Genomic DNA, 26,932 nt, shown 5'->3' on the forward strand with positions numbered 1-26,932 from the left:
AGCCCGGGTGGGTTCGTTAGGAATCCATGTGCAACGTGTCAATGCCCAGATGCCTGATAGGATACGAGAAAAGTTTTGAGGGAAATAATGGAGAAAATTTGTTAAAGAGGAATCATGAGATCACAGGGGCCTCGTGCAAAAAGTGAGCTTCCATTCTTCCTCATTCTTTTGGTGTGGGGGGAGAGAGAGTGGATGAAGATTTAATGGGCTTGGTGGTCGGCTGCCTCATCTCTTCTATATCTATCTATATTGGAAAAGAAGATAATGAGACCCACCTTCGCTTCCTATCTTGCACCTGTTCATCTCCACCTAGATTCCAAATCACGTGCTTCTCTGTCTTTAGTCCCTGTTTGAGTAACATGCGGGAAGTTTATCTTATTAGGTAGTATAGCGGATCATGGTTGTCCTTTAGAGATGGAAGGTGAAGGTGGAATGAGTACAAGAATTGGAAACAACGTGGAAAAGCAGAGGAAAAAAGAATTGTTTGGTTGTTTTCCTTGCTGTTTCTTGCATGGTGGTTAAATTATTTCTTGCGAGCCAAAATCAGTCACATTATGTCTATGCTTATTAAGGCTGCAAACGGATCGGATTGATCCGTGATTCGATCCAATCCGATCCGATTAGATCCGACCTGAATCCATTTAAAAGACTCATGGAATCGGATCGGGTTTCAAAATTGGACTCGTTCATCTTTTCGGATCGGATCTGGATTTTTTGAATTTGGATCCGATCCGATCTGATCCGTGGATACTTTTGGGTTAATTTGGATCTCAAGATATATAATCCAACCCGACCCGATCCGAACCGGATCCAAATATAAGATCCAAACTCAGTTAGAATGACTCATCCAAATAAGAATCTGGGTTTGGGCCAAAAGAGCGACTCACCCAAATTTTTTCTTAAATTTCTTACTAAAATCTTTAATACTGTCACACTATCACAAAATCATTAATGCACTGCACAAGAAATGCCATTCTTATAGCTAATATCAAATTTTTCTATAAATCCTTCGACAAATACAAAGTAAACTGGGGGCATACCAACAGTTGTTCATAATTAAAAAATTCAGTTACTTATTTACTGTTGTACATTACTATTGCCTTAGGGATGGTATACAATATCCACTATCAATGGTGAAATGAGAAGATATGGGAAGAGAGGAGAGGAAAAAATATCTATATGAAAAGATAGATATGGCCATGCTATTTTGCTGTCGATGTGACCTCTAATTCTACTTTATGTAGATTTTTAAACCCATGATCCGATTTGATCCGAATTAGATCCGAACCGGACCCGCATTTCATGGATTGGGACTGGATTATATATGGATCCGACCTGACCCGAATGATCCAATGGGTCAATAAATTCGGTCATAGACTCGACCTGACCCGATCTGATCCGATTTTTTATTGAGATGGGTATGGGTCCAATATCAAGATCCAATAAAAAAATTAGATCGGATTGGGATCACTCAACCTGATCCGATCCGACCCATTTGCAGGCCTAATGCTTGTGAATTTGATAAAAAATGCTTCATATACTTACCGAAAGATATGGATTTTTGCTCAAATATACTTATTGGAATCGCCTGGTTCTCCTAAACTTGTAAAGGAACTAGCTAGCAGACTGGTTGGCCATGAGACGAGCAACATAAGTACTGTATACGTTGGCTTCTAGTGGTCGTGTCCGCTTGATCGATTATGTTGGATCGAGGTACCGATCTTTTGAACAATAATATTATGCATCTCTTGTCCTATTAGATTTTTTTTCTAAAGATAAAAGAAAACAGAATTTCCATTCTCTTTTTACCTTTTCTCATAGCCACATTCCAAGCAACCCGTGAGATATATTGTTCCTCAAAGTGTGCGTGTGCGCGCGTGTATGTATGTATATTTGTGTGTGAGCGCGCGCAATAAAATTATGGGCACCCTAATATATATATATATATATATATATATATATATATATATATATATATATATATATATATATATATTTTTTTTTTTTTTTTATATATATATATATATATATATATATATATATATATATATATATTTATATTATATATATATATATTTTTATTTATATTTATATTTATATTTATATTGGTGCCGTCCAGCCAAAGGAAGGCAGCGATTTGATTGGTATAGTTAGTATGTGCCAAAACTGAAGGAATATGACCCGCTTACACCTCCTAACCATTTGCAGATATATTGGACTGTAGAAGTGAAGACAACAGTTATAACACATGATTTCAAGATATTTATTTAGTGGCGATCACTGCTAAATCATTTGGAACCCTTTATTAACCACTGCTAGCGAGAGAAAACCTGGATCAAGAACTTTTTAGAGGGACAATCTTCCCTGAAGCCAATAGAGATGTCATTGAGCTCAATAGGGCTCCATTCATTCCTTTATCAGAGCAGCCATGTGCACCTTCAACCAGGATATGCCCTTTGCTTAAAAAATAGACACCCTAAAAAGAAGACCCCTTCATGACTTTATGCCAAATTTAATGATGATCACCCCTCACAGATATATATTCCTTATATTTTCCCTTTCGTCCTTCCTGGTATCTTGCCGAAGAAATTAAGAGAGCCTACAAAAATAATCACAGCAGCGACAACAATATAAGTATGCTGACGTTCCTCCCTACTTCCAAAGCATGTTCTCGTAAACCGGCCACTTCCCACTTCTCCAACCGTTCCCACCACTGACATGTGATGTGGGGGGCGAGTCCGAGTCACCCCGGAGCGTGGTGTATTATGCGGTGGGGAGAGCAGGTGCGTTGCTCGGCTTGACCAGCTGGCCCAGCTGTACCGGAGTCTGGAAGACCGAGGGGCATCTCAAGTCGTTCCATGGCAGCTGTCGCATGCAATAAAGAAAGAAGGAATAACCTTTGCCACTTGCCATTACCTTCCCCTAGCGTGCATGGAGGGGTAGATTAGTCATACTAATGGAAATTAATTAGTTGAAAGATGAAATCAGTGACAACCAAAAATATTTACTTTCTACTTTAGGTTTTCTATTTTGTTAGTTTAACCAATAGCTTATCATTATTTTTTTCAATTATCCTACTACAAGAAAGCTCAACATGATAACGTCTCCTCCATATGGTAACATGCTGTTGGATGGTACGTGGTTATACTAGTGCCGAAAAGTTCGGATTTCCTATTAAAGTGAATAAAGTCATGCACAATCCTCTAAATCATTATGTCTTTTACCTTAGCATTTGGTATTGATGAAATTTTTGTTGAACCCATATATGGGATATGGACGAGAGCTTTGTAACAAAATAGTTTTCTTATTTCCAATGGGTATGTTGGCATCCGCATATTTATCATCACTGTTTTGATAATTAAGAAAACATTTAATGTGAGACTACAAATCTCAGCCTCACAGTGCGATCTTTATTCTTTACTGCAGTAAAACATGGTGGATGAAGATTTAAAATTCCCAACTTGGATCCTATGAGTAATTTTGGAGCCAATTAGACCTGAAAACAAGAATAAAAAAACCCAATTTGGTGCCAAAACCTTAGAGTCTAGACCCCTAAACCCGTGACCACACCTATCACATTCGTAGCAAACTATATTTTTCATGATGAATCAAGTAATTCTAAAGCAAGACATTACGTTAAACATCAAACAAACAATAGCCATCATTTTCACCGGTTGGTGGTAACAATAATAATAAAGCAAGGGAGATGCCAAGTCGTTGTAGCAGGGACAGCGGTAAACAAGAAGAGTACCATATACCTTCCCCCATACTCCCTCTTCCAAAACTCTCACCACCACCTTCATCATCACCTGCACCAAATCCTCCAATTTTCCTGGTTCTCTCTTCTTGGCAGAAGGCAGAGGGGGGGCATTTTGGAAAAGAGTACCCTCGAAGTCTCCTCCTCCTCCCCCACCACCTCCACCACCGCCTGCACCACCACCACCACCTCCTCCTCCTCGTCCTCTACCTTCCCTTAGTATTCTTTTCTTGGGGGCCTTGCAGTGAAGTCCAAGAAAGAATGATGGCGGTTGTTGCCCCTGCGGTTGCTGTCTCGGCTGTTACCACCACCTCTTCCTGACTGACTCCCTCTCACACACACTCTTATTTCCTTCAATCCTTTTCTTCTCCAACAAACCATCCCATCCCAACCCATCCTATCCCCCATTTGTCCCACTCCCTCTCGTTCGTTCCCGATTTGCTTCTACCTTCATACATATCTGGAGCTCCTTGGAAACGAGGGACGGGTTTTCTTCTAGTGTTACAAACTTCGAGTTGTTTCTATAAATATAAATATATATACAGAGGTTTATGGTTGTGAGAGGGTAATTCTGGCCGTTCTTGGTAAAGATGACGATGGAACACGGGGAGGATTGCTGCGTCAAAGTGGCGGTCCACATCAGGCCGCTCATCGGGGACGAGCGGCTGCAGGGCTGCAAGGATTGTGTCGCCGTCGTCCCTAAGAAGCCGCAGGTTGCTACATTTTTTTCCTTTTCTTGGTGAATTTTTCTTGTTTGTTTCTCCTATCTATTTCAGATCACATTTATTTTGTTTGGACGAAATTTTCTTGTTAAAAAAAAAATATCTTTTTTTTTCTTCCATTTCTTTTGCTATTAATTGGTGGCTCATTTGTGCGAATTGTGCTGGAGATCTGTAGTGGGAAGTGGGAAATCAGTGGCAATCTAACTTTGTTTAGAAAGAAAATTATAATAACGATGGATAGGTGAAGGGACTGTTGTTTTGCAAATAGTTTTATTTTTTCCTTTTGTCAATAGATTTGTTCATGGCTTCTCATTTGGCATGAACTGGATGCAATTCCCATTAGAATTGGCTGCTTTTAGCTTTATTTATTTACTTTTCTTATTTGCTCTATTCCTTTCTGTGTGTGTGAGTGTGTTTTTTTTTTTTTTTGTGGGGTTGTGGTGGGGGGGAGGCGGTGCGGGATGTTGTTGTAGAGGGGTTGGTTTCTAATGTCTGTTTCTGATTCATTTAATCGTGAAGGTTAGAGTACTGATTTGGTTATAGTTCTGTGTTTTTGTGTTCCCTCTCTGTGCTCTGATTTGTTAAAATCTGTTCTTATTTTTTTTTCTGATCTTTTCTTTGTGGTAAGTAAGGGAAAATTTTGATTTCAGATAGATTTTAACCGGGTAATCATTGCTCAAACTTTAATCATTCTGTCAATTTTCAGCCAGTTGCATGCATTATAACCTGGTTTGTCATCTCACTCAAAACTTTCTTCTCTTCTGCATTCTATGGCGATCGGTGCAAGATTTCATTCCCAGAGTTCTTTTAGGTTCCTCTGGTGAGATTATGAATGCCTTAAGATAGATGGTCAGGAGTTCAATGGTTTTGGAAATGAAGAATGATGATTGAAGAAATTTCAATGTCATTTCCATCATTATTCACAAGCCACAATCTTCTACTTCCTCCTTCTGCAGTGTGCTTATCTTTTCTTCCTATTGTAATTCTCTTAATGTTTGCTTCCCATGCTTAAGTAATTTTTGATACCCCTTAGGTGCAAAACGAGAAGCAAGGAAGATGGATTGTACATTTTGTATCATAGTTACATTGTCCATAATGGATCATGTGTAGGCATTAGAAAAATGACAGATAAATTACAAGATAATAGTGCTTATAAAAAAGAGATAGGTACATAAATTTGTTGTGGAATGTTTCAACAAAATAATATAAGTTAAAGGAAAAACATCTATTAGTATCAAGCCTCTCTAAATTTCCTGCCCTACATAGACCGATGTATAGAAGTTTACATGGGCCAATATATAAAAGACTGGAACTACACTTTGTGGCTTATCCTCATGTTATCAAATCATACCCACTCTAATAAGGATCTCGTGTTGGACTCTTTCAGTTATATTTCATCAAAATAAAATTTACAGGCCTTTCTAACCTTACAGACGTTAAATACACGATATAAAGGCCAACATTTACTGAGAAAACTCAGCTAACTTATTGAACATTTTCTCTGCATATGTCAGAAGATTGAGCTCACATTTACAGGCACATTTTCAGGATTTTGCTCCTCCATTGATGCGACAATGATGTAGAGTTCAGTCTTTAAGAGTTAAACATTCATGTCATTTACTCTTTTTCACGTGAATATATTTTAAGCCATGTATCTATGCTCTTGAAGTTGCAAATGACCATCTTGTTTTTTCAAAAGAAGAAATTTGTTTCCCTCATGTCCGTTGTCTTTTCTTATCAATACATTGTTCTGCTAAAAGAGACTGATTTCTAATGTTGGTCTACTGATCATGGCCATTGCATATAGAAATCTTGTTAGTCACAAATCTAACAGAAGGATGTCTTTCTGACTGGAGATGCATACTTGGTGGCATGGTTTGGATGTCAAAGCAGATTATATTTTTTAGCCTTATATGTGCCTAGATGAATGATCTCAGTTCATTTTCTAAAGCTGCTTTCTGTTTTTTTTCTCCCCATGAATTTCTTGAGTTCAAGTTGCAACATCTCTGTTGGCCACCTGTGAAACCTGATACAATCTTTCTTTAAGCTCAAGTGCTTAACCTCCTGCATCTGTTTGAGGCACACCAGAATTAAGTTTTCCCAAAAATAAAACTCAGGTAAGATGCTTATAAATCTAGCTTCTGTTGGACTGGTTTATTCACATGAACACAAAAGATTTGTGAGAGAAAGGATGGACGCACGGTAAGTGTGAGTGTTTGATTCATGAGCAGTTGTAAGAACTGAAGGAACCTGGTTCATTTTATTTATTCCTCTTTTCCATGTTGATTGGTTTTAAATCACTCCCTTGATTCATCTTGAGATTGTTCAAACAGGTGATACTTCCATTCTTTAGATCTCTTATATCAACTTTTCTGCATGTTTTTTACCACTTCTTGTAGCATGCTTGCGATACCGTTATAGCATTAAACATGGGTGTCAAGAGTAGAAGATGGTGAAATTTTGCAGTAAATACTTTGCTACCTTCTGCAAGTATTATAGGTTCGAAGTTGGACAGTTTCAGATGGTTTATTGCCATATTTTTTTTTGTAAGAGCTTCAAATATCTTGTTTATTTATGAGAGAGTGCTCCCATTGTTGTTAATTATTCTGCTAGAATATATCAGATATTGAAATCATTATTAATATATTTCCACCAAAAACTCCTGATGTGCAGGTCCAAATTGGCACTCATTCTTTTACTTTCGATCATGTATATGGTAGTACAGGTTCTCCATCATCTGTCATGTTTGAAGAATGCATCGCGCCACTTGTTGATGGTTTGTTCCAAGGATACAATGCTACTGTTCTCGCATATGGTCAGGTCAAGTAGTGCAATATCTTTTGCTCCCTGCCAGTTCATTCAATATGAACTGTAATATGTCTGTTGCATGTACCCTGATGCCTTGAAACATCTGATTTTTGAAATGTAACAGACGGGTTCAGGGAAAACATACACCATGGGAACTGCATGTAGGGATGGTTCTCAAACTGGACTTATCCCTCAAGTTATGAATGCATTGTTCAGCAAGATTGAGACCTTGAAACATCAAGCAGAATTCCAATTGCGTGTTTCATTCATTGAGGTATAAACAATGCTCCTTGCTGTACCTCTCCCACTCTTGTATGTGTTTTCTCAGTTGCTCTCTCTCTCTCTCTCTCTATCTGTCTATATCTATCTCTCTCTCTCTCTCTCTTCTTCTATTCTCTCTCTCTCTCTCTCTCTCTCTTTATATATATATATATATATATATATAAATATAAATTCAGGTACATATTATGTTCTCACTCAAGAGATGTATTTTCACATGTGTGATAATTTGGTTTTTCCAACATACTGAGAGATATATTATCCTGACTCTGAAGTATGATATCAATTTTCTCCTTCATAAATATAATATGGAATGCCATTTTATCAGGGCTAAGTATTCGTGTCTTGAATGAGCTGAAAAGCTTAAAATGTACCCTCAGATGCCTATCTTAAAATGCTTGTTTAATGCTCAATATATTGAGTGTGAAACAAATTTTAAATTAATGATCTGAACTTTTGAAGTGAACAGGTTTGGCTTTTTCTCTTGTTGTTAATCATTTTTTTATATTATTTACCATTCTAGACAACATTTTGGTGTTCTTCAAAAACTTACAGGGCACAACTATCTCCATATATCTAATAGCTTACAGAAGGCTAAATCAATTCATCTTTCATTTTCCTTTTTATCTTTGTGGGCACGGTTGAAGGGGAGTGGTGGTGGTTCCTCTGGGGCCAAATATTTGAACAGAGATAAGGCAATCAGCCGTACTTGGACTCAGCTTCAAAGATTAACAACCATCAGTGCTGATGGGCATGTACTTTGTCAGGTCTGTTCTGGCATATGGCATGGTTCTCTGCCAGTGCAGGTGTACTGGTGCATGCATGTGTGTGTGCCAAGTACTGGCACAAGAAGACACACCATGCCAATGCCAGGTCATAATGGGACTAACATGTGGCACTTAAAAGTTAAAACTTTGTTCTAATTGCAACTATGAAACAACACTTGCAGCAAAGAGAATTATGTGATTATTCCAGGCCATCTGTTCTGATCATTTCTTGGTGTAGCGTAGTAACATGAAGAACATCATGCAAAGATATTTGATAGGGGTGAACTCAATCTTTGCATTTCAGGTATAAGCTTAGGGACCAAAACTCCTCCATCTGAATTATGTATGCCCAGGTTCAATGCAAAGAATAAGTCATGCTGTCTTTGCTTCTTTTGGGTTTTTGCTTTGTGCTTATGGTATGCTAGAGCCTGCAGGACATTATGATAATAATATTCATATTCTTCATTCTTGAAGTTAGTTGGATTACTTGTGCATCTAGTTAGGCAGAATAAGAGTTGGATGGTTTCACATGCAGTAATCTCATTAGCCACCATGCCTTTTCTTTGAGATTATCAGGCTGGAAAGCTCTGTTTGACAGCTCGATATCTACTGGGCTGTTGCATGGGTTCCTTCAGAAAGTTCACGATGTGCAAATTGGAAAGAAAGAGAGAGACTTCATAGTGATCCACCTACAAAAGTAATTTCTGATAATGAAGTTTTTGGGTGATTCATACTTCGCTTCTCCTTCATTATATTTACGGCTAAAGCAGACTGCTGGGGCAGTTTAAGCAAAACTTTTTATCATGATCTAGAACATTCACATTGAGATTATTACCAAAGACAATTTGTGTTGTCATTGTGATGGTAAAAGAATCCCTTGAAAGCTTGCTTAATTAATGAAATCTACTGTGATTGTGGGAATTGTTGCAATGATTTTGCAGCCTCTCTTGCTTTAAAGGATACTACACGACAAGTTTGCTTTGTTGCCCATATACGGCTTCATCTCCTTTTATGGTTAATTATTCATTAGATATGCATTTGCCACATAGGATAGAAATAGGTGATTGTGCCTATGGTGTTATCTAACCATACGTATTTAGCACTGATGACACTTTCCAGACCTGGCTTTGTATTGCAAATATTTAAATTTATATTACTGGCACCAAGATTTCATGTTCCTTAGTTGGCCTCTGATATCATTTACTTAATGAAACTCTATACACACATTTCCATTTTTATTTTTTTTCACCGATGACAGTTTGATAAACATAAACCTATGGCTATCTGTATTGCACAGACTTATCTTTTCATACCAAGAATGTTAACCAAAACTTTTGATTGTGAAGATTTTAAAAGAAGAAGTGAGGGATTTGTTGGATCCTGCATCTTCCGGCAAACTTGAGGCGGGCAATGGACATGCAGGGAAGGTAGCGGTACCTGGAAAACCTCCAGTACAAATCCGTGAGGCATCAAATGGGGTCATAACACTTGCAGGATCTACTGAAGTTGATGTCCATTCCCAAAAGGAAATGGCTGCTTGTCTGGAGCAAGGTTCACTGAATCGTGCAACTGGAAGTACAAACATGAACAACCAGTCAAGGTTAACACCATGCCTGATTTCGTATTATGTTTGACATATAACTAGAAAACTACGAATAAAACACACACTTCATATCTGGAGTGTATGTTGATGCTTTTCTTTTGTTGCTTCTGACTCATTGTATCAAGTATCTTCTGACTCATTGTGATCAAGTATCTTTTATTGCTAACATTTACAATTCAAAAATGACTTTAGTAAAACTTATTGCTTCGGTCAACCTCCAAAACCATGCATGATGTGTTCTTAAATTACAATCATTATATTCACATATGAAAGAAATTTAAAACTGCCATATATCACATTACCTGCAGGCTTCACTTATTTTTTTTAGAGCACCATTTTCACCACTCTTACACTTTAATATCCTCTTTGTTTAGTTCAGAGTATTCATATGAAGTTCGACATTCTAAGTCTACACATTCTTTCCTAAACCTTTGTGGATCTTCTTTCAATTCACTGCACAAGTGAGAGATCAAGTCCTTGTTCAACACCTTCTGGAAATATCATTTTCATTATCACCTTTCAATAGGAAAGTCATCCTTTAATAATGCATATAAGGTTCTCTGTCTCTTTTATTTCCTGACTCCTATTATATGCTACATTGTAGATCCCTTTCTCATCAATTGACTTCATGTTACTCTAAATTGTCATGGCCTTTGAACTCTTTCGGTTCTTAACAATTACCACTCCTTAAGGAATGGCCTTTTCCCTCCACTCATTGATTTTGCCTTTTAGATGCTAAAAGCATTGATGCCATTTCTTTGTATCCGAACTTCTTACATTTGCATTTCAAGAATTAAATCTGAATAATAGAATATAATTATAGAATTAATAGATTATATCTATAATCTGTTGTATTTGTTGAAACTTAATCATGATTAATACAATAAGTTAACTTTTTGTTATAAATGGCTATCAATCCAAGTCCAATGTTCCTTTTCTTCATATGCAGTTGATTATCATATTTTTATAGTGTCCATGAGTGGAAAGGAAACAAAGTAGGCCTAAAGGCACCATAAAAGATTATGGTACCTAACATGCTTGATAGTACAAATTGGTGATAAAAATACAGAAAATAATCTTTTGTTATGATGAAAAATAATTTAATTTCATTTCCATCTACATGGAAATGTATTTTTAAGCACATAACAAGATTAGAACTTTAGAAGATCCTTGTTGTCAAAGCTGTTAAATAGATTTTAATTTCCCACTTTAAAATTTATGATTCTGCTCCACTTCACTACTGTTTTTAATGTCTTGTTTTGGATTTCTATTCTGTGATAGCCGTTCCCATGCCATCTTCACTATCACATTGGAGCAGATGCGCAAACTTGATCCAATTATTAGTGCTGATGGCGTCCCAATTGAGGATATGTCTGAAGATTTTCTATGTGCAAAGCTCCATCTAGTAGATCTTGCCGGATCAGAGCGGGCTAAGCGAACAGGTTCAGATGGTCTTCGATTCAAGGAAGGTAGTTCATTCTTTCCTTTATTTTTACAAACTTTAAAGCACTGCTTAAATTTAAGCATAATTCTCTTAATGGCATCTACTTGCTTATTTCAGGGGTTCATATTAACCGGGGGCTTCTAGCTCTTGGAAATGTCATAAGTGCTCTTGGGGATGAGAAAAAGAGGAAAGAAGGAGCCCATGTTCCTTATCGTGACAGCAAACTTACTCGGCTCTTGCAGGTTGGATCATATTCTATTTAAATTATAATCATGATGATTGATGTGTGGCCTATTATTTTGATAGGACAACAACTAGGGAATGTTTGCTATAACACATGGATAATTATCAGGGTGCTGAAACACAGACTCTAGTTTGAGACAATTTGGAGTTTATAAAAAAAGAAATGATTGCAGAGGGTGTACATTATTTTAAGGGACAATACAGTTATATCAGCAAAATATGAATTTTAGTAAGTATATCCACTAGCACAATCAGGAAGAAGCAACCTTGTCATTTAATTGTCATGGATATATTGCTGAGTTATCAGATTCTTATTTGTAGCTGTGGCAGATTATGTTTTTCCTTAGAATAATCGTAACGCAGTATCAAATTGGCTGGCATGCCATGGATCACGGCATAGGGTGCTTTTATTACTTCCCCAGGTTTAGAAACTGAAAAAACATGATTGAGGATTGTATAAAATGGAGAATTGGGTAGTATTGCTCATTTCTTGTGTCACTAAAACATATCAGCAGTCTTCAGCCAAAGAAACCAGTACACATTTTTCCCCTCCTGGTCACACAGAGTGAATTATTGTTGATCTGAAACTTATAAGGGGTAAGATTGCAAAAGGTAAATGGGTCGTTGTTCCATAATCCATGAAAAGAATCTGAAGACTGGGGAGAGGGAGGAAGAAAAGGATTCCAGGGAGTTGACTACAATGGATTGACATTCAAATCTGAACTCAAAACTCTGATTCCCTTCATAATCTTTAAATCTTGAATCTAAATAAAAAAAAGTTTTAACATGGTCCAACATCTCTCCAGTGATTACAACTCCAAAATTACTCTTTATTGATGAATTTAAAAATCAAAATCCAGCAACATTTGGACTTCCAATGGCCAACACTACTTGATGACTCTTGTTTCTGTTCGTAAGTATCACCTGCTGTTTGACTGTATGATACACACACACAGCCTGATAGAATGGTGCTTTTTATCTACCAGCAGCTCTCTTTTGTAGGATATAATGATTACACATCAGATTTCCAGGTCACTTTTCTTCAAGGATTGGAGCTCATCTGCATCCTGATTAATTGTTGCTGTCTGATATACCTTGCATCAGTCTGTTTCCACGCCAAGCATACAACATATAATGTTAGTGTTTTTGCTAGGTGGCTAAAATTGAAGTACTTAGTGTAACAGGATGACTATAGTGAATGTAGACATATCTGTAAGGAAAAAGAAAAGAAAAAATAAATTAAAGAAAAAGAAAAAGAAAAGAAAAGCAGTTATGGAAGAAAAGAATGACACTCATCCTTTTCCAGATGAAGTTTCTTTTGATAATTAGAATGCCTAATCATATTTTTTCTGTCTAATTATTTATCTACCTTTTTGGCAGGATTCACTTGGTGGAAACAGTAGGACTGTCATGATAGGTAACACATTTTGCCACCAATTGTCCTAATGGTTATATTTATTATCTTTAACTATGCCTTTGAAATTCGTGCAAACTTATGGCTCCTGCATTCATCTCATGGTTTTGGAAAATGCAGGTTCAATGACAAATTTTTCATGTTGTTTTGATCGATATATTCTATTGATATATAATAATGATAATATGATTTGTTCCGTCTTTGCCAAATAGCCAAACAGAACCGCAGTTTCAACTGTATCCCCTTTTTTTTTCTCTTTATCATTTTCCAGTTGTAGCTATTGGCTGCTGTACTACTAATTAATGATGTTAATCAACCAATGTTTTTATTTTTATTTTTATTTTTTTGTATTGTAAATATAGGTATGTTAGGTGCTGCATGAACTATATTGTTAAAAAAAAATGATATAAAAAGTTTCTCTTTGATTTCCTTTCATCTACTGTCTAACTATGTTGTCCATCTTCCTCCAGCCTGTATCAGCCCAGCAGATATTAATGCAGAGGAAACACTTAACACACTGAAATATGCTAATCGTGCTCGCAACATTCAAAATAAGCCCATTGTGAGTCTATAAAGGACAATATATCTAATGAAGCAATTGTTACCTTGCTTGCAGAAATTGATGTTCCTGTTTGCTCTTATGCAAGTGCATATCTGCTTATATCACTTTTATTTTCCAGGTTAACAGAAATCCAATATCAGATGAAATGCAAAGGATGCGCCAGCATATCGAATATCTGCAGGCAGAGCTACTTTGTGCTCGTGGGGGAGGAGCCACATCTGATGAAATTCAGGTAACAAAATTTTTCCACAGCAGCACAATTCTAAGGATCAGTGGTAAATTCCTGGTCAGGGTAGTTTTTGGCAGAAGAGGGTCTGTGGAACCTTGAAGACCAGTTGGAGAGTAGGATGTCTATTTTGTAGGTTGCAGGCTAAGCTCATGCTACCAATGAGGCAACCCTTCATATACATATATGCACATAGATGCATTTATGCATGCATGTACATATATTATATATGTATATTCTAAGAATTCTTTTGCATGGAATAACCTTTAGTGTATTTATATATGTAGGCTCTGAAGGAGAGAATTTCTTGGCTGGAATCTACCAATGAAGATCTTTGTAGGGAACTCTATGAGTATCGCAATCGTTCTGCTCACACTGAATATTGTGAAACAGATGTTCAAGTACATTACTCAGTACTTTCTGTTTCTTTATTTTTTCCAATATAAATTTCACAAACTTTGACTTATTTATTTTATTTAATTACCTGTTTCAATCAGGTTAGTGACTCTTCTATGTATGTTTATAATATAGAGGAGCTTCATTAATTGTATAAATGGCTTAAAATGTTGCTTTCTGCTTAATATTTCAGAAAGGTGGAAACTGTTTTGTGAAAGCAGAAGGGCTGAAGAGGAGCTTGAAGAGTATGGACTCTTTTGACTACCAAATGGATGAAACCCTAAGAGGCAATTATCTGGTTGCACTTGACATGTTAAACAGGCTATCACTTATCTTATTTTTGGTTTTCTAAGTCTGTATTCATTAGAGATTTTATACGAGTACATTCTTTTTGTGTTGCTGCAAATTAATGGTTTTCAGTTCATAACTTGGTATGCAAATTTCTGCTAATCAGCAGGTGATAATTCCAAGGAAATTGATGAAGAAGTAGCGAAAGAATGGGAACATACAATGTTGCAAGACACTATGGGCAAGGAATTGAATGAGTTAAATAGGCGATTGGAACAGAAAGAGGTGATCTAAGAATCCAGCAAACATCTAGATTATTTATGCTGTTCTTTTTTTTGGTTAAAAAACCTTCGAAGTGCATGAACTAGTTGAAGTCATGTATTAAAATATTTAGATAAGATTTGGTGACACTTAATAGAGTAAATTTCATGCAAAGATTTTGAAATATGAATAGGAATGACATATTCTTGTTTGGATTGGAATTCCATTAGTCAAATGCTACGATAATGCAGGTCTTGATGATTTCATGAATAAATTTCCACATATGGTGTGAAACCTTCAGCATTCCAAGTCTGACATGTCTTGTGCATGACATTTGATTCCCATGTGGAAATTCATTTAGAAAATTTCTAGTTTTTAGTTCGAATAGAATTTCACTGTACATCATTCTAGGGTATACAGCCAAATAAATCAGCTCTTTACTGAAGATGTTATATTTTGAAATAAAATGATGAGAAAACTATACTGTCACTTAAAGGTGTTCTTAGATAAAATTATGACATTGTTTAAGATTGATTAGATTTATACCTTACAGTTTATACTATCTCCTGACATATTACGATTATAGAATTGCAATATCTGCGTAATGATTTGTGCTCATATATGCATATATTATTTTTCTTTTTGCTTGTATGCCTTCATATTATAGGTACAAGATTTTTTTTTTTTTTTTTGCTTTACAATTTTTATGTTTTATATTGACAATTATGATGGTTTGAAGAGAAATTTTGTCTTGATGCTCCACTTATGAAAGACAAATGCTTTCATTCAAATACACAATGTATGCAGAATAAATGGTATATTTTCAAATGGTCGTAAACTAGCAGACTTTTTTGAAGTCCCATGTCCGATAATATGAAATTAAGAGTTGTATCCTACCCTCAAGACATATATGAATTGGGTGAATGCAACAATCTTTTGAGCAAAGTGAAATGGCTTCTATATGGTTACTTGGATACTAAATGACTGCCTAGCAATTCCAAGCATAGATGTTTTGATGCAAAATGGTCTGGAATATACATTATATCAAGCAAAGTTGTAGAAACTGTCAGGTCCATGATGGATGTATTTGCAAACACATACTTTGCAAATGGGGGGCTGGCATGATATTTGGATAAACTACCACACTTGCATGCACTAATTGAACAGATAAATTGATAATATAAAGTGTCATGCCAATTGAAATGATATAATAGTGCCATTCAAATATGAAACATCTTTTCTTTTCTGATGTATATTTTGATCTCTGTAAGTTTATATCTGCCCATTGAAGATGAAGCCTTCCATTTCTATTTTGATTAGCCATTTATCAAGTTAAAAATTTCATATTTATTTGCTATACCTTTTAGTAAAATATGTGAACTGAGAGATACCCCAATGGATACACCCCTCCAATGGAGGATGTCCTATTTTGAAACTTGGGAGGTGAAACCCAAGTATTTGGAGCTGGATAACTTTAGCGGGATGTCCTTCCACTCTCGTCTTTTTCTAAAAAAATGCTAAAGAATACTTGTAATAGCATATTATTCAAGTGGGTATAAATAGGAAAAGTAACAGAAGTTTTAAGCACTCTTTTTAATTTCCGTTTCTGAATATAACAAGCCCTAGACCATCTTCCAATTTCTCACTCGTCATAGGGTTTGCTAGTTCTCTATGCAAATGTATGCATGATCAAGGACAGTTTGGAGGTAACATAGATGGTTCCTAGACTGATACTTCTGCTGGTACAGAAGGATTGATAAAAAGTTCTTATGGACAAATGATAGCAAGTTTCTGTGTCAGGATCAAGTGGAAGATATCTGCATTGCTAAGTAAAATTAGAAAATAGTGGATTATTAATTTGCTTGATAAAATTTGGATTTGTGAGAAGATTTGTAAGGCACCTGATTTCAGGTTATATGTTGAGCAGACATAAAGGGTAAAAACAAAACCCTAGCGGGCTTATCCTGCTTTTCTGGGTTTCCATAATTTCATCAAGTAATGGATAATTCCAAGATGCTCTGGTAAGTGTTGCTAGCAAGCATATGGAAGCGTAGACTTTCAGGTACCGTAAGCAGGATATTGGCAGGAAGTTTTCTCTTATATAAAATCAGAGAAGGTAAGAAAATCCTGTGTACTTTAGAAATAACATATCTATCTGCATCTTGAGATTGAAGTTCTGTATACTATCCTTACTCAGTTTTCTCTGTCAATTAAAGGAACAACAAAAAAATCCTAACTCTTGAACCTGCAAACCCTTCCATTATCTATTAGATCTATTTACAATCTTCTCTTGTTCCTGTATAGTTTTCCATTAAATTTTTGTACTCTGCTCTGCTAGCAAAGTTATTTTGCTCTTCCTATCGGGCACATATTTATGCAACTTCTGACCACCTGTTGTCTGAAGAAATTCAGTTAAATGAATTACTAATATTTTCAGTTCTTTTTTTTTTTTTTGTCATTACCAACATTTTGCCTCATTTTGCAGTCTGAGATGAGAATGTTTGGAGGGTTTGACACTCTTGCTCTTAAGCAGCATTTTGGGAAGAAGCTCATGGAGCTTGAGGAGGAGAAAAGGATAGTGCAGGTTGATTAGTATTTGATTTTAAGTGATTTGTTTTTCTTTCTTTTCCTGTTATGTCTAAACTTGTGGGGAATAATTTCAGCGAGAGAGGGATAGGTTATTGGCTGAAGTAGAAAGCCTTGCTGCCTCTGATGGGCAAGCACACAAGTTGCCAGATATCCACCTACAGAAGTTAAAGTCCCTTGAAGCACAGGTGAACATAGTGGGCATCTTATGGCTGAGAGGTTTAACACCCCTTTGCACACTAAATGATCCCCAGAGTTTTTTTTTTCTTTTTTCCCAGATTTCAGAACTTAAGAAGAAACAAGAAAACCAAGTTCAGCTTTTAAAGCAAAAGCAAAAGAGTGATGAAGCAGCAAAGAAGCTCCAAGATGAAATTCAATTTATTAAGGCACAAAAGGTTGTTGCTTCAACCATTCATCTTATATCATTGTCATTTTCATCCATACTATTCTAACTTCTTGGCGTTCTTTTTTGCCACTGCTCATTGTTTTTAATACTTTCAGGTTCAGCTACAGCACAAGATAAAACAAGAGGCAGAACAGTTTCGCCAGTGGAAGGCTTCTCGGGAAAAGGAACTTCTGCAGGTGTTTCATTTCTTTCATTAGTTATATTTCTTGGATCATGTGCAGCATGATGAAGCATTTCCTCAAGCATTAGTTATTGAAATATGAACCAATAGAACCTGCATCAGATTTTTCTCACATGTTGATGGATGGTTTTGATTTGAAGCTACTAAGCATCTTCATCTGGAACTACCATCCTGTATTAATATACTCTCTCTCTCTCTCTCTCTTTTTTTTTTTTGGGAAGGAACTGGACGATGATATTATATTGATGGAACATTGTTAAACATTTTGACAAATATCTTGATGTTTTTTTTTCTAATGAGGAAACAAGCAATTTATATTACTTCTATTATGCAAAACTTCTGTTGTATCTGTTATGTATTCTATTCATTGTTGATTGGAAAGAATATGCTATATGCTCTAATACATTGTCATATTTTTTTGCATGTTCATGATTATTGACATCACCATGATGCCACCTACTTGCATGTTTTCTGATTTAAAAGTTGCATAAATCATATTATCATTGTTGAACAATGCATGTTTGTATTGTAGTAATACCCTTCCATCAAGAGTGTATCAAAGATATTTGATTTATAGTTCTTTTTTCCCCACCTCATCATCTCTACTATCATTGCTGTACCTTTTTATATTTTCAAGAAATCTGCAAGTTCTTGAGGTGGACTTCCCAATCCTGCCATGTTTTAATTAACTTTGTTGAAAATGGGAATGAGTCCACAAGTTCACTACAGGCTGATGAGTGATGAATTCTTGTTTTCTTATATGTTGATGGCATGAGAATTTATGCTTAAACTTCTTATGTAATCATCTAAATGAGAAACATTTTCATATACATGCGAAGAACCTTGGTTGCAAACTTTTTCTTTACCATAAATTTTCATAGTTACAAGAGAGTTGACTTGCTTACTGCTCATTCAGCTAATTAAACTTTTAAATCTTGTACTGAGCTTGGTGTTAGAATTACAAGGTCCAAATTTGGTACGGTGCCCTATTACAGCTTTTTGTTATTTTTGGTATTGTATTATTATTGGTATTTAGAATACCACTCAATTGGTGGCTGGTTTGTGCTGCCACCTTCAGTCAGTTTATATCATACTATTTCTTTGACGACACCAAAAACATGCTATGCTGTATTCCTTTTTGGCAATGAAATGAGGATTGATTATAAGACTGAAGATCAAGTAGGAAAAAAGGATTCTAAGGTTGCATTTGGCATTGTTGCCAGTTTTCTAGTTTGTTGTTATTTTTATTTTTGATATTTCAAAAACAAAAACATGCTAAGTAGTGATAGATATTTTTTCTTTTTTTTAGTAGAAAACAATAAAATAAGTTTGTTGGTCACAATGGTGGTGGTAATGGATTTCTGTGGAGTTGCTGGTGGTGGTGCAGTGGTTGCAGTGATGGTGGTAGTAGTGATCGTAGTGGGACTAGCAATGGTAATGGTGGCTGTTGTCATAATGGTTGGCATTTGTTGTTGATGGCGGTGGCGATGGCCAGCAGTGCCAGTCGAATGGTGGTGATGGTATCAGTGGTGATTGTAAACATTGTGCTAGTTGTTGTGGTGGTATCAGCAGTGGAGGTAGAGCTGGTGGGTGGTGGCAGTAACAGCGGGGTAGTGGTGGTGGGGTGATAGTAGTGGCAGTTGAGGTTGCTGTAAAGGGTTTTGTTTTTAAGGCAAAAATAAAAAAATCATTCAGAAATTTTAGAATTTTTTTTCCCCAAAGAACATTACAATGAGCAGTTTGTGCCTTGGTTTCCATTTTTTCTGTTTTAAAAGGAGAAAACAAGAAACATAAGGCCTAAGTTATCTAGTTCTTCTAATGATTTATGTGCGTTAGCACTATTTTCTTGAACCTGTATCATATAGTTATTGTTGTGTGATTGACAATTGGCATGTTATTCTTAAAGTTATTTCAGAAGCATATAATGTGGCTTACCATCTTTGTTTTCAACTTCTACTATTGTTTCTGTTATGAAAACTAGCAACCTTAACCCTATTGCTTGTAGTTTATTTTCAGTGAATTTTTAGATTTCTTTGGATTTTGTGACAGTTTGATTTTGATTCTTTTCCTCATGCAGTTAAGGAAAGAGGGGAGGAGAAATGAGTATGAACGACATAAACTTCAGGCATTGAATCAGCGACAGAAATTGGTACATATATCTTTATTATACTCTTGTTATTTTGCTGAAAGCACTTTTTGATTAATGAAAACAATATTATGTAAATTTCTTTCAATGCCTTCCAAAAATCAGTTGGTAAAATTGTGATTTTTTTTGGTTTTCAAGCTTTTGATTCTCTTAATCTGTTCTTATTCTAGAAGATGATCCAGCAGCTGATAAGTTTGATGTATTCCTTCGAAGTCTGCATTCATTTATGAGTAGAAGTAGAGATTAATTGGACTCAGGTTGCTGCCAGAGATGCTAATATATGCTATATAGAGACTATGTATGGTCATATATTATTTTCACCTGTTACATACTTACATATGTAGTGAATGCTGGATTAGCTAGACAGAAACACAAGAACCGAAAAGCCTTAGTTTTTAATTTTTCATTCTAAAACCTGTCATTCTATTTGAGCTCATAAGTTCATACAGCAGAGACAAAAATGCTTGACCAGTTGACCTTATTGTTCATAAGTTCATAAGCCTTTAGCTTAATTGGGCTGCACAGCAGGATTTAGCCCATCCTTCACAGACCCTATCCAACTAGGCTGGGCCAAAAGCCCACTAACCAAGCCATTCCTCAACCCTCATCTTCCAATATTTGCCACCATTGGGATTTGAACCTGCAATTTCCAGCTAGAAATTCCAACCAGCTTGTCTTTACGCTGTGCATGAATCTCATAATTTTTGTCATTCAGCACTAGCATGGTGTATAAGAAAATGAAAACACCATCTCTATCAGCTTATTTGGGGGGTGACTCATTACATGTAACATTTTTGGTTGTTATTGCCTTATTGTTCTACATGATTATATAGCTTACTCTATGTTTTATTTGCCTGAGATAACAATTGGTTGATGGGTTACCCTAATCCTGTTTTAAATAATCCTGGCAGCTTTAGTGTCTTGTCTTCTGTTTGACTAGTTTTGTAGCTGAAATTATATTGGAAAGGAAGAAGCAAGGATGCTGGACTATGAAAGTATGATAAGGACTTAGACATGTAAAGGACAAGTCACTGCGAAGGCATTATTGTCGCATAATTGGTTTGACTAATGTAATGTGCGGTAGGAGACAAATTGATCTAGGAATGTTGCTGAATGGTTGTAGATTGGTAAGATAAGAATAACATAAAGTGATCAAACTTTAAAATATTTTAAAATATTAGAATATCACAAGTCAAGAGTTTGTTTTGAGTTGAATACATAAGTGCAGACTTGTAGGTGCCTAGGTGGTGCGTGTTTGTGCATGCGTGCACCCATGCATCTGTATCTGTCTGTGCCTGTGCAATAAAAACACATTAATGCAAATGCTATGTCATAAGTCTCTCCTGATCATTATCTGCAATTTATTATTGAAGTTAATCAAGTCTCTAGAATCCATTTACAGGTTCTTCAGAGAAAGACAGAAGAGGCTGCTATGGCTACCAAGAAGTTGAAAGAGTTGCTAGAAGCACGCAAATCCTCAGCACGCGACAACTCTGGTATTTCTTGACATGAAAGAAAAGTTCTGAGTAGACTTTAGCCTGTGGAGTGTCCAATTCTAATATTTTTCTTCTCTTTCCCCCAGCCATTGCAAATGGTAATGCTTCAGCCAATCAGGTACTGGACTACTGATCCATATTCTTGTTTATATTAAGATGTCTGGTGTTGGAGAGAAAGTATGCTTAATATATATTAGTTTCAATCTTCAAATACAGATCAATGAGAAGTCCTTGCAACGGTGGTTAGATCATGAGCTTGAAGTCATGGTGCATGTGCATGAAGTTCGTGCAGAATATGAGAAACAAAGTCAAGTGTATGTAATTTTTTTCTCTCTAATCATATTGCTGGCCTGTTGCATTTATGGCTATCCTGATGAAATTTATGCTTTCCATTAGACGAGCTGCATTAGCTGAAGAGCTTGCCTTTTTGAAACAAGAGGAGGCATTATCCGGAGGGGCTAGTCCCCCAAGAGGAAAGAATGGAAATTCTCGGTAACTAACATTATAAACCTTAGGGTCCAATGTTTTTCAGTATTTTTGTTATTTTTTTCTTTGTATATTTGAATTTAGCTTTTATGACTGAATAATCTGAGACAGAATCTTGTGGAAGTCATATTAGTAATTGAGGAAATTAGGGTTTCAAGCTAGTGGCTTTGAAGTTTAACTTGCTGTTTTTTATTTAATATTCTTGTTCTTGTTCAGGATATCCAATATGTCATCTAATGCAAGGTTAGCAAGAATATCATCACTCGAGAATATGCTGAGTATTTCATCAAACACTCTTGTAGCAATGGCTTCCCAACTTTCAGAGGCAGAGGAACGAGAACGTGCATTTACCGGACGAGGAAGATGGAATCAATTGCGATCAATGGGAGATGCAAAGAGCTTGCTTCAATATGTGTTTAATGTTGCAGCAGATGCAAGGTCCAACTTCATATATAAAACCAGTCGTGGAGAATTTCTAGTCATCTTGTTGGTTTCTTAATCAAAATAAATTGACTATCTCTGGTTTTGTGCTTGGTGGAGTTGAATCCAAGATTTGCCATGCCACACCGAATCAGATGGTATGGGGTGTATCGTACCATACTGGTTGGATACTGTCATACTGATATATGGTATGGGGGGCATATCGACACTCAGTATGCTGAATAGGCCGCGTATCAACAGAGTAATAGGTTGCCACCCATACAGAGCCCAGTACTGTGATGGCAAGCCTTGGTTGAATTTGTGAAGACTTAATTAGATTGACTCATCTGAATATCAACAAAAATAACCATAATGTCAAAAGTTCTAATGAAAAAAGAATCAGAAGATAGAAAAATGTTATTCTACTGTTTGAATTTTTGCCATGTTGGACATGTTTTATATAATCTTAATATGGGAACAGGGATTGCTGAAGTTATACTTTTCAAATTGTGGGTTGATAAGGGTGACTTACTAAGTGAAAAATTAATGTTATGCCATGTTGGACATGTTTTATAATAATCTTAATTTGGGAACAGGGATTGCTGAAGTAATGCTTTTCAAATTGTGGTTTGATGAGGGTGGCTTACTAGTCGCTGAAAAATTAATATTAGGAATTCATCATCACAGAGCCACCATATTTACAGCATGCACATGCAGAAAAGTGAGTAAGAACTTTGGGGAAAAGATTTAGAATCATTCTACAGTTAAATTAGGAAAATGGAAAATTTCGTATTCTCAACATGCCAATTTGATTGTTTCAAAGTCCTCATTCCTATCTTATGTACTATAACATAATCAGTCTTTTTGTTTTTCGCAATATTAATACTCATCTATAAATATCTATTTCTTTGTCGTTGACTGCTTCATCATTATCTTGTCAGTCTGTGATATAGTGAATTTATCTTTGGAAACAGGTGCCAGTTGAGGGAGAAGGAAATTGAGATCAAGGAATTGAAAGAGCAGCTGAATGAACTTGCTGGTATCCTCTATCAGAGTGAAGCACGGAGAAGGGACATGGAGAAACAGCAAAAGTTGAGAGAGCAAGCTGTTGCAATTGCATTAGCCACGTCATCTTTGGTGAGCCTATATGCATACTCTTGGATAAACTTACTATTACATAGATTAGATCAAGGAAAAATTAATGCCTCATCTCTCACTGTAACCATGAAGGTTAAACTTCTGCAGCCAAAATCCTGTAGTCAAATATCATTTGGAATCTGAAACTTTGATTGGGAGCTAGAAACATAAAAATGAGCATGAGACAAAGTATGATTCCGGCTTAAGAAAATGATGCAAACTTAGAGTTCTGTAGGCTTGGTCTTGTGACTATATCATATTGCCGTATACTGGAAGCTGCAAGCTGTTGCACAAATTTCAAGAGAAAATCCTGTGTCACATTGTGTTTGTCATTTTCATTTTCAAAATTAATGAAAAACTATTGTGATTCAACTAAGGCTGCTAAAAGACCAAGAAACTATTTGAGCAAGAATAGAAGGACCATGTCATATCCGCATTTGCATTCACTCCAGGAGTCTTATGTATTAAGTTTAGTGTAGTTGATGCTAAAGTATGAGGCAAGTTAGCAAATGCCTGCTAGTGTAATATCAACAGTTCATAACTCGAGGCTTCGATAATGTGCAAGAATTTAGAAGGCTGTTATTTTCCTCTCCTTAAAAAGGCTGTTAGGCATTATTATTTTATTTTATTATATTTTTCTGTTAATTGGTTATTTGGTGTTGATAAAGCATCTAGGATTGCTGAGATTATAACATTTTCTTAATACAAATAATGAAGACGGTAATAAATTGTGACTTGACTGCTGCAGAAGATTTTTACAATAAGATTGTCTTTCCTAAACTGGCATTTCCTGATGCCTTGTGTTTTTTTTTTTCTGTCTTTATTGTGACATCATCTTCCCTATTCAACTAGAAATTTGGACCTATAGATTAGCAGGGTGGAAAGGAAAAAAAAAAAGATCTATAATTGTCCATGGGTGGAGACTTCCTGAAAAAATGGCTGTTATGTAGGTGTCAAAAAAATCAAAGGTGTGATAATCTGGTAATAAACAGTGCAGGACTTGCACCTTTTGAGTGGCTGGAGGGATAAAACACACTATTGGATGGAGTTTTTTATTTTTTTTTTATTTTTAAGTATGAACAAGTATGTAGTGCTCATAGAAGGTCCCTTTGATTCCAAATGAAGAAGTCTTGGCTCTGAGTTTTGTTCATTCTCTTGAACTTTGATATGATAATTTTCAGGGAAACTCAAATGGTTCGCTGAAGCATTGTGCTGATGAATCCAACACCCCACTGTCTCCAGTTGCTCTTCCTGCACAGAAGCAACTAAAATACACTGCAGGCATTGCCAATAGCCCAAGCAAAGGGACTGCGACATTCAACAAGCAGCCACTAAAGGTTTGATTCCTGCTCTTACTATGACAATCTTAGTTTTTCTTGTAGAATGGTTAAGAAATTCTTGGATTGCAGATGGTCCCAATCGGGCATTTATCAATGGGAAAGAAAATGGAGGTAGTAGGAAAAGCAGGAAAGCTTTGGAGATGGAAAAGGAGTCATCATCAGTGGCTCCTACAGTTCAAGTGGAAGTGGCAGAAACCATGGAAATTGTCTGCATGGATCCGGCATAGTGATGAAACAATAATGAGGGCTAGGCCTAGACCACAGCCTCCTAGAGACATGATGTGATATGACATATTCTTTCTTTGTCACACGTCAGTTCTCAGCCCACACAGCTAACTTTTAAAGGGTAACAACACAGCTGAGTGCAAGTAAGCTTTGACAGAAACCCCTTCTTCAAGCTCTTTACTTAGTGAAGCAATCAACTTGTAAATGTTTATAGGGTTTTGCTTTAGATGTAAATTCTGACCATACATATCCATGAAAACAATCAAATACTCAGCCACATGCTTATGTTTCAGTCTCCATCGATGACGAGACGCCAAATTGTCCATTTGGAATGTAAAGGTTTTTGCTCGTCGGTGAGAAAAGTGGAAACTCTGTTCGCTTGCTTGGTGTTTTGGTTTGAATGCATTGGAAGCATCTTGTAAAGTGATTCTCGTGCTGCCACCTTCCTCAAAGAATTGTTGAGCCGAAGGGACTGATGGATCTAGCAATTTATGATTGGAGGGGGTGTTGCTGCTTATTTTTTCCCCAGTTATTGTATTACTAAATCAAAGAAATTTGAATACTTAAATATTTTGGCCATTATGGCTTATTTGAGTTTTTTTGTAATGCTTGTCTATTCTTCTGAGGGTGGGAAGATATTTTTGTGATCTGTGCATTAACTACCTTTTTCAATTGTCCAAGTTGAAAGGTTTTGCTCCCCATCCATCTGTTTTAATTGTTTGTATTGTAGGAACATGTGATAAATATTTTTCTTTTCATTGTTCTTTTTGTGAATTAAGATGGGCTTTGATTCACCCTCTTGTTGCAAGGCATGATGGATGAATTAACGTGTTTTGCTTGGCATATGACACTGAATGTAGTCTCCATGCATTCCATGCAAAATAATAAAAGCTCGGTTTATGAAGTGACAGCACCTATTATGTATTCTAATCATGCTTATTAATTTCAGTCTGTCAGTGTTAGATTTGTGATTGATACCAAGCTGAAATTACTGATGATGAGATGGTCTTCTGGAGTTTACCTTTAGCAATAATAATAATAATAAAATCTACGGTGTCTCTGACAGCATTTTGTAGAAGTCGGTGCACCTGCCCCGTAGAAAGTGAAATAAATGCAAGAAAGTTTATTTTAAACTAAGAAAAAGAAAAAAAAAAAAAAAAAAAGGGGGGTGTTTTGCTCCTTAGTGCACAGGAACGTTGGTTTTTTATCAAAATAATTTTTTTTAAAATTAATTAGTAAAATAATATTTTATCTAAATTATTTATCATAGTACTGTCTAATAGAAAGTTGTCTTATCGTAGATGATTGTTTGTATTGACTCAACAAAATTTTTGTCATTTAGATGGATGAGTGACGTAGAGTCACCTGTTAAGTCGTCCTATAATAAAATGTTTAATAGATCATCCTATAATAAAGTGACTATATGAGTCTTTTTATCATAGAATGACTCATTAAGCTGTTATAACCCACTGCGACTTTCTTTTCCCTTTTCCATCTTTCAACCTAGGATTTGACATTGCTCCCTCACCGCGACCTTCTCTCACTCATACCCCTTCCATCTTCCTCTCTCTCTCTCTCTCTCCCCCCCCCTTGTTGGCCAACACCCATCCGAGGCTTCCTTGGCTCATCTCCTTTTGCTCTTCTCCCTCAGCTGTGGGCTTGCATGGTTGACGATGCTGATCACGACACAACCCCCAAAGGTAGGCACTAGTTCATCTCTAACCCTAAACCTTAGGAAT

The 26,932-nt window shown here is 36.2% G+C and overlaps 1 protein-coding gene across 3 annotated transcripts; it reads left to right on the forward strand.

Annotated features, from left to right (window-relative positions):
* Positions 1-3,717: 3,717 nt before the first annotated feature.
* Positions 3,718-25,799, forward strand: LOC105033437 (kinesin-like protein KIN-4A). Of its 3 annotated transcripts, XR_012134510.1 has the most exons (26): positions 3,718-4,470; positions 7,153-7,299; positions 7,412-7,561; positions 9,680-9,933; positions 11,218-11,405; positions 11,498-11,622; positions 13,004-13,040; positions 13,508-13,599; positions 13,718-13,831; positions 14,113-14,226; positions 14,415-14,508; positions 14,676-14,794; positions 17,256-17,354; positions 17,434-17,544; positions 17,635-17,751; positions 17,858-17,938; positions 20,021-20,092; positions 21,492-21,585; positions 21,672-21,703; positions 21,802-21,899; positions 21,982-22,077; positions 22,288-22,509; positions 23,466-23,628; positions 24,810-24,965; positions 25,038-25,336; positions 25,487-25,799. XR_012134510.1 is itself a non-coding variant. In XM_073243881.1 (25 exons), the coding sequence occupies exons 1-25, from the start codon at positions 4,348-4,350 to the stop codon at positions 25,251-25,253; spliced, it is 3,114 nt and encodes a 1,037-aa protein (XP_073099982.1). In that variant the 5' UTR covers positions 3,718-4,347; the 3' UTR covers positions 25,254-25,799. The 3 variants fall into 3 exon arrangements, 2 of the variants coding, with proteins under 2 accessions (XP_073099982.1, XP_010906553.2); XM_073243881.1 differs by having other exon boundaries at positions 25,038-25,799; XM_010908251.4 differs by having other exon boundaries at positions 14,679-14,794; positions 25,038-25,799.
* The last annotated feature ends 1,133 nt before the right edge of the window (positions 25,800-26,932 follow it).

This window comes from Elaeis guineensis, chromosome 1, assembly GCF_000442705.2.
Source record: "Elaeis guineensis isolate ETL-2024a chromosome 1, EG11, whole genome shotgun sequence".
NCBI lineage: Eukaryota > Viridiplantae > Streptophyta > Magnoliopsida > Arecales > Arecaceae > Elaeis > Elaeis guineensis.

What these genes read in the sequence shown, in the direction of transcription:
- LOC105033437 (XM_073243881.1), top strand. Translation starts at nt 4,348, where the DNA reads ATGACGATGGAACACGGGGAGGATTGCTGCGTCAAAGTGGCGGTCCAC. An exon ending in TGGTCTTCGATTCAAGGAAG is followed by an intron (nt 11,406 to 11,497) that starts GTAGTTCATTCT and finishes TGCTTATTTCAG; the next exon opens with GGGTTCATATTAACCGGGGG. An exon ending in AACTTACTCGGCTCTTGCAG is followed by an intron (nt 11,623 to 13,003) that starts GTTGGATCATAT and finishes CCTTTTTGGCAG; the next exon opens with GATTCACTTGGTGGAAACAG.